Source organism: Notolepis coatsorum (assembly GCF_963971535.1).
Source record: "Notolepis coatsorum genome assembly, chromosome: 1".
Taxonomy (NCBI): Eukaryota; Metazoa; Chordata; class Actinopteri; order Aulopiformes; family Paralepididae; genus Notolepis; species Notolepis coatsorum.
In genome coordinates, this window is record NC_140165.1 from 310,265,630 (window position 1) to 310,274,232 (window position 8,603).

Genomic DNA, 8,603 nt, shown 5'->3' on the forward strand with positions numbered 1-8,603 from the left:
GAAGTTAGTCGTCACGGACTTTGAGTGAAAGACTTAAAGCGTGTGATGTGATGCCATTATGGTAGTGAAACTCTTGATTATTGACTTTATTCTGTTGTGGCACACACACACACACACACACACACACACACACACACACACACACACACACACACACACACACACACACACACACACACACACACACACACACACACACACACATGCACACACACGCAAACACACATACACGCACGGCTAAATCTGATTTGCTCATTTTCATAAATGTGACCCAGTTCACTCTCTGCAGTGCGTGAAAGAAACGGCTAAACTTAAATGAAGAGTTTTTTTCATAAAAATCAATAAAAGTCAACAAACAATAAAAGTCAGAGACGGTGAGGGAGAGAGAGAGAGAGAGAGAGAGAGAGAGAGAGAGAGAGAGAGAGAGAGAGAGAGAGAGAGAGAGAGAGAGAGAGAGAGAGAGAGAGAGAGAGAGACGGACATTGAATGGCTAGTTTCTGTGAATATCTTCAGAATAGAAATAGTTCTTGCTCCAAAAGCTGCAGGGGCTTCTTGGTTATTATTATATTATCTTCTTCTCCCACTTTAAGCCTTTAATCTTCAACATAAAGGACATGGATCCTTTACGGCCCGGCCCTACTGCTCAGCGGCGGCCTTGACGCCTTTGAACTTGACCACCATGACGGTGATGTTGTCGGGGCAGCCGCGGTAGTACGACTGCAGCACGATGCTCTTGGCCCCGAAGTGGGGCTCGTCCAGCCGCTCGCGGATGAAGCGCACCGCCTCCTCGTTGCTGAAGGCGTCCCACAGGCCGTCCGACGCCAGGATCATGAACTCCGGCTGCAGCGCGTCCAGGTCGAAGGTCATGATGTCGGGGTCGGCCACGACCACGTTCAGGTGCTTCAGCGGGTAGTCGCCCAGCGAGCGGGACATGGCCAGGATGCCCTGCACGCGCCACGAGCCGTTGAAGCTGATGAAGCCGCCTGGAGGGAGGGAGGGGAGGAGAGAGAGAGAGAGAGAGAGAGAGAGAGAGAGAGAGAGAGAGAGAGAGAGAGAGAGAGAGAGAGATGCTTTTATTCTGCTTTTATTCTGTCAATTGTATGCAAATTTTAGGCCTATGTTCATTTTATGCTATTTGCTGTGAAGCACTTTGAGCTGAAATCCATGAAAGGTTATAGCTATATAAATAAAGTTATTATTATTATTATTATGAAACTTGAATGACACACAATGAGTTTTTCTTCTACGCAGGAAATACACAACCTACCTTAGCTTCAGCCATTTGAGTTCAGTTTACAATCTACTCTAGTAGTGTTGTCACGATACCAACATTTTGACTTCGATACCGATACCAGCTTAAGTATCGCGATACCGGTACTAAAGGTTTTTTCCGGTCGGTTTTAGTCACAAAATGTGAGTGAAACGCTTTGCACTGCGGAGTCCACTAGATGGAGCTGTTGAGTCATAGACTCCTGGCAGAGTCCTGGCTTTAGGCAGAATCACCAACAGACAATGTGGAAAAACGCCTTGGTGTGTGTTCAGCTGACACTGTTGACACGCCCACTACGCAAAGCGTGCATGCTCTCCCTCTCTAGCGCACACGCTCACGTGCACACACACACACACACACACACACACACACACACACACACACACACACATCCACTCAACTCATGGAAAATATGGCATCAGGCTATTATTCTAAAAGTATCGATACTAATAAAAGTATCTGTTCAAGTATCGGTGTATTGTGCAACCCGACTCTAGTGCAGTGTTTCTTTTTTTTTTATCTACTTTTTCTCCCATTTTTCTATTTTTCTCCCATCCCAATTTCGTATTGTCCAATTCTACCCTCCCCTGTCTCGGACGTTGTTAGACCATGCCTCCCACAGGTCGGCTGCAGTGAGGACCAAGCCTTGCATCACGTGTCCCCTCCGGTACTCGAGGAGGCAGCCGTCGCATATTTTCACCTGCACAGCGCGATCTCTCAGCGGCGAGGGTCTGCGTGGGAGGAAGTGGGTTGCTTCCTGATTCTGCTGCGCAGGCGCACCAACCGACCTGTAGGAGTCGCTGTCCACAACGTCCGATCCCCACCCACCAGCTTCCCCACCCCCTAACACTGCCAATTGTGTTAGTATGAACGACCAGCCAAGCCGGTAGCAATGCCGAGAGCTGGGCTCGAACCCAGCATCTCCTGCATTAGTGGTGAGCGCCTTGCCCACTGCGCCACTTAGCCGCCCTAGTCCAGTGTTTCTTAAACTCTGGATCTGATGGGTCTCCTATCCACACGATAACAGAGCTAGTGTCTTTCAACGAGCCCTGGGTCCAAGGATGAGAATAAACACTCATGTGGGCTGCGCAGTGGTGGAAGAAGTACACAGTTCCTTTACTTAAGTAAAAGTAGAAATACCCAGATACATGAGTACTCTGGTAAAAGTAAAAGACCTCCATTCAAATGCTACTTAAATAAAAGTAGAGAAGTATTTGCTATTAAATGTACTTATCTAAAGTAAAAAATACACATTCTACATGGCATTTGTGTATTCCAGTGCTTGGCAGCATTCAATCCTCGATCCATTGACCTCCAGGTTAGGTTGAAGTGGTGTGTGGTCCAGTTATGCTGCTCTGATGAAGTCCTCTTGAAGTTAGTTAGTCGACAGGCTTCAAACATGAAAGTATATAATCTTCATGCATTTTTGCCACGTTTTCTATGCAAAATCTTTTTCTTCAAAGTAACTAGTAACTGATGGGTTCAGATAAATGTAGTGGAGTAAAAACTACAACATTTCCCTTGAAATGTAGTGGAGTAAAAATATAAAGTTCCCTAAAATTTAAATACTCACGTAAAAGTACAAGTAGCTCGCAATTGTACTTAAGTACAGTACTTGAGTAAAAACTACTTAGTTACTTTCCACCACTGGGGTCGTGACTTGTGAGCTGAAAATGGGAACCCATGACTTAGTAACATAGCTTGATGTCCTGATGAACCAGAATGACATGTGACAATAGAGAGGGTCACTCGTGTGCATCCCATAAAGAAGCGTGCAGCTTCAAAATAAGAACAAGGAACATTGTTCCATTGTGTGCTTGTGAAGCCCATTGAACATGTAATGTGATTTTGGGCTGTACAAATAAATTTGTCTCGACACATCAATACAACAGAGTTTCCTCCAGTACCTAAAGTAGCCACTAGATGTAGCTGTTGAGCCATATAATGCCTCCTGGCAGTACTGAACCAGTGACTCATTTTGACAGAGAAATTATGCAGATAGGGGAGATTGAGCCAATAAATACACCTTCCAGTGGCGGAATCTGCTACTAAGCTCGCATATCATTAATCACCGTGCTACGAGGATGGTATGTTGCATGGCTTTGATGATAAGAAGACAGAATTAGTCTCTCAAAGATAAAAAAAACAAAAACAAAAAACAAACACAGAATCTTGGCAGTAGCTCTCTGATGTTCCCGGTGCTCCTCCTGCACCTTTCAACTGACGCCAGGTCCAGCTGCTCAGAGAGGAAGGAAGGGCTGCTGCTGGCCGACCAACAGTCAGATCACACAGCTGTCTAGAGGCCACATAGGTGGTTTCCTAGAGCGCCAACCAGAGGGGGGCACCAACAACTGTGCCCAGCTAAAAAAAACGATAACAGAGAAGGTAAAGACGACTTTGAACTGTTGAACAGTAATCCAGAACTATTTTATTGCACTGTAAAATATATATATAAATTTTTTCAATCTATTCTATTCTACAATTTTATTGCACTGCACTATTGCACTATTTTACTCTGTCTATTTTATCTTACTCCTTTTATTATTGTCTATTTAAAACTGAATCAAACCATAAACAAGGTGGCCTGTTGGGATGTTAGATCCTAATGTAAAAAAAACTGTGATTTATATGTCTGCACTTATGTGCTCATTTTATGCCTGTCTTTTTTCTGTTGTGAAGCACTTTGAGCTGCAGTTTCTGTATGAAAGGTGCCATACAAATAAAGTGTATTATTATTATTATTATTATTATTATTATTATTATTATTATTATTATTATTATTATTATTATTATTATTATTATTATTATTATTATTATTATTATTATATTATTATTATTATTATTATTATTATTATTATTATTATTATTATTATTATTATTATTATTATTATTATATTATTATTATTATAATAAAACAAGTTATATACAGGTGCAGCTCAATAAATTAAAATATCGTGGAAAACCAGGAAAAGTCTATATATTTCGCTGTATTGATGCAGCAATTTGTGCAAAAGGAGCCCCAACCAAGTGCTGAGTAAACATACATGAACATACTTTTCAGAAGGCAGACATTTCTATATTAAAAATATATTTTTTTGATTGGTCTTATGTATTCAAACTAATATTCAAACTTTCTGAGATACTGCATTTTGGGCTGTAAGCCATAATCATCCAAATTAAAAACAAATAAAGGCTTGAAATATTTCACTTTGTGTGTAATGAATCAATAATCTATGAGAGTTTCGCTTTTTGAATTTAATTACTGAAATAAAATAACTTTTCCACGATATTCTAATTGATTGAGCTGCACCTGTATGTATATATATATGTGTATGTATGTAACGGATGGTATCGTGAAGCGCAGTCAAGAAGGGCTGGGGTGAGTAGCAGTGCTATGGGTTAAACTCACTCTCACATCCTCAAAAGACAGATAGACACGTTACAAAGCAGTGAGATCACTTATATAGGTATAGCGGTCTGTGCTGTTGCCCGCGGCGTGGCAGACCCGGGTTCGAAACTCCCTCGGGGCATCGAAGTTTAAGGTGACGATGTGACATATATATATTATATATTACATTATGAGTTTTTTTGCACCCCCTTCTATATCTGCAACCAATATTGTTAAATTTTGTTTACAATGTATAATTTTATTTGAAAGCAAATTTCACATATTCTTTTATCGTTTGTTATTATTATTAGGGGTGAACCTAGAGCCATATGGAATCCGCGATCACGGAATCGCGGACGGAATCGCGGAATTGAGCAATAAAAATGGAATCAACTATAAAAAAAAAAAAAAAAGAAAAAAAAAATTACTTTTTTTTTTTTTATGTTGTGGGACTTGTACAGCACTTTGTTCAACGTTGTCATTGCTGTAAAGTTTGAACCTTTTTAATCTTAGACAAACAAAACACTTTGCTTTCATGAAATATTGTAAGCAGTCATTTGAGGCTTTATAAAAGCAGCACAATGAACACAAATCTGTCAGTGCCGAGTCCGACCTCATCTTAAATAACAAACAGCATTGCTTGTTGTAGTTAACAAGAGAGGCAGAGTTGATTTTGCAAAAATATATATACCTTTTTATTTTTATTTTTTTTAATCTAATTTTATTTTCATATTTGAATGAGATAAATGAATGAAGCTTTGAAGTATTTAAGACAGCCCTATTAAATGGACTGTTATATCTTATTAAATTGTGGACATTTATTCATTCCCACTTATTAGACACTATTTCTGATGGTAAAATGAGCGTACAAAGCAAAATACAGAATTCTAAAAATATTAAAACGGAAAAAACGGAATTTGGAAAAAAATAAAATGTAATTTGGAAAAAAATAAAACGGATTCCATATGGCTCTAGGTGAACCTTGCCTAGGTGAACCTTGCCTAGGGCAGCAACTGTGTTAGGTCCGGCCCTGCCAACAATGGCCACTCACCCGCCTTCTTGATCCTCTTGCGCTCCTTGAGCTGGTAGGGTTTGTGGTCATGTGACAGGGGGACGGCGTTGCCATCTTTATCACACAGGACTCCTCGAGAGTCTCCACGTTCGCCACCGTCAACTCCTTGTCAGACAGCAGAGCCACCAGGCATGTAGTACCTGAGGAGAGGAGAGGAGAGGAGAGGAGAGGAGAGGAGGAGGGAGGAGAGGAGAGGAGAGGAGAGGAGAGGAGAGGGGAGGGGAGGAGGGGAGAGGAGAGGAGGAGAGGAGAGGAGAGGAGAGGAGAGGAGAGGAGAGGAGAGGAGGGAGAGGAGAGGAGAGGAGAGGAGGAGAGGAGAGGAGAGGAGAGGAGAGGAGAGGAGAGGAGAGGAGAGGGGAGGAGAGGAGAGGAGAGGAGAGGAGAGGAGAGGGAGGGAGAGGAGAGGAGGGAGAGGAGAGGAGGGAGGGAGAGGAGAGAGGAGAGGAGAGGGGAGGAGAGGAGAGGAGAGGAGAGGAGGAGAGGAGAGGAGGGGAGGGAGAGGAGGTGAGGAGAGGGGAGGGAGAGGAGAGGAGAGGAGGAGAGGAGAGGAGAGGAGAGGAGAGGAGAGGAGGGAGGAGAGGAGAGGAGAGGAGAGGAGAGGAGAGGAGGGGAGAGGAGAGGGAGGAGGAGAGGAGGTCAGGAGAGGAGAGGAGAGGAGAGGGGAGGAGAGGAGAGGAGAGGAGAGGGGAGGAGAGGAGAGGAGGGAGGGAGGAGAGGAGAGGAGGGAGGGAGAGGAGGTGAGGAGAGGGGAGGAGAGGAGAGGAGAGGAGAGGAGAGGAGAGGAGAGGAGAGGAGAGGAGGGGAGAGGAGAGGAGAGGGGAGGAGAGGAGGTCAGGAGAGGAGAGGAGGAGGAGAGGAGAGGAGAGGAGAGGAGAGGAGAGGGCGAGGAGAGGAGAGGAGAGGAGAGGAGAGGAGAGGAGAGGAGAGGAGGAGAGGAGGAGAGGAGAGGAGGAGAGGGGAGGAGAGGAGAGGAGAGGAGAGGAGAGGAGAGGAGGAGGAGAGGAGAGGAGAGGAGGGGAGGAGAGGAGAGGAGGACGAGAGGAGAGGAGAGGGGAGGAGATGAGAGGAGGAGAGGAGAGGAGAGGAGGAGGGGAGGGAGGGGAGAAGAGGAGAGGAGAAGAGGAGAGGAGAGGAGAGGAGAGGAGAGGAGAGGAGAGGAGAGGAGAGGAGAGGAGAGGAGAGGAGAGGAGATGAGAGGAGAGGGGCGAGGAGAGGAGAGGAGAGGAGAGGAGGAGAGGAGAGGAGAGAGGAGAAGAGAAGGAAGGGAAGGGAAGAGAGGAGAAGAGAAGAGGAGAGGAGAAGAGAAGAGAGGAGAAGAGAGAGGAGAGGAGAGGAGAAGGGGTGAAAGAGAGACGGCGAGTGGGGAGAAAGGAGAGAGAGAATATTAAGTCTCATCCTAGTCGTGGTAATCGATGGAATGTTTTTAAAGCTGCAACTGGGTAAAAACAGAACTATAATAATAACTATGATCTTATGTCATCCCTAAATCAAAACACAATCCTTTTGAGGCAGTGAGAACAAATATTTCTTTGGATAGTCATCTAAATGTGCTTTGTAAAGCCCCCAGGCCATCAGAACACTGAACACTGAACAGTCCACACACAAGTACACATGAGCACACACAACACACATGCTGCAATCGCTCACACACAAATGGTCACTTTAAACTAAATGGAAATAAAGTAGTGATGCACGATATATCGGCCGCCGATATGTTGTGTGTGAGCGATGTGTTTTGGAAAATAGCTCTTTATTTGATTATCATAAAAAAGTGTTTTCTATACAGAGATATCGACATCGGTAAATATCGGTATCGGCCAGAACAGCAATATTAATATCGGTTATCGGTATCGGCCACAATTTTCACATCGGTGCATCACTAAAATAAAGGTCACTTTAAGGAAAGAACCGATGTGGTTCTTGTATAGTATAGTTTAGATATAGCAAGTATAGCATAGGGATATAGAGTAAAAACTGTATATTGTAAAGTAGTGGACCCAGTGCCTTAAATCCGTAGCTAACAATCTCAGGAATTTAGCATGTCTATTTTATCATGCCCTTTTTATGTCTATTTTATTACCTGTTTTTTTTCATGTCTATTTTATTATTAGTATTATTGCACAATCGAAACGGGCATGGCCCACCCGCATTTCACTGTATGCCCTGGTATGTATGTGACAAATAAACCTATTGAATCTTGAATCTTGAAACGACCGCACATGGAAACAACACCGTGAAAGGGACTTCTAGGCAAAACAGCCCTGTTTGGTGTTGCACGTTGTTTACATATTTTGCTTTGGTCTGATGTGTGGGTTGGTGTTAACCCTTTCACTAGCACACAACAGAAGGTTAACCCTTTACTATCACACTACAGACGGTTAACCGGTCGCTGTTGCTGGCCACACCTCAGGCAGGTGACTAAACTCTGACCGTCAAAAATCAGACCAAAACTAGAAAATGTAAACAAAGTGCAATACCAAGCTATTTTGCCTCAAGGTCGCAATTATTGATTCTACCTCGCCAGTGAAGTGAATTTTGTTGATACGGTTATGAAACCATATCATTGCCCCCCCCCCTCCTCTTGTCTGAGGTTAACATTTCCATCCCCATAATTACACACTGCAGCTTTAAGATAAAATCGCCAACCATCCCGTGTGTGTGAGGGGATAAAACCTCAAACTTTAATAATTGCTATGCCTTTACCTCAAATATGCAAAAACATACGCACTGCCCTCCCCCTTCGGAAAACAACACAATCTAAACATCTGCAGCTACAAACAATAACTCAGCACGTTCAAAAACAGCACTTCAATAGGCTCTTGTCTTATTCCTCTTCCTTCCATCTCTTCCTTTCTGTCTGAATTGCTGTTGTT

General features: G+C 43.5%; 1 protein-coding gene across 1 annotated transcript in view; it reads right to left on the reverse strand.

Moving 5' to 3' along the window:
* Positions 1 to 256: 256 nt before the first annotated feature.
* Positions 257 to 8,603, reverse strand: part of ppm1lb (protein phosphatase, Mg2+/Mn2+ dependent, 1Lb) — a 13,365-nt gene continuing 5,018 nt past the window's right edge. The window contains 4 exon segments of the mRNA XM_084317806.1: positions 257 to 983; positions 5,710 to 5,817; positions 5,820 to 5,946; positions 5,949 to 6,047. Of these exon segments, the coding sequence (XP_084173932.1) occupies positions 637 to 983; positions 5,710 to 5,817; positions 5,820 to 5,946; positions 5,949 to 6,047 (681 nt within the window). The 3' untranslated portion in view covers positions 257 to 636.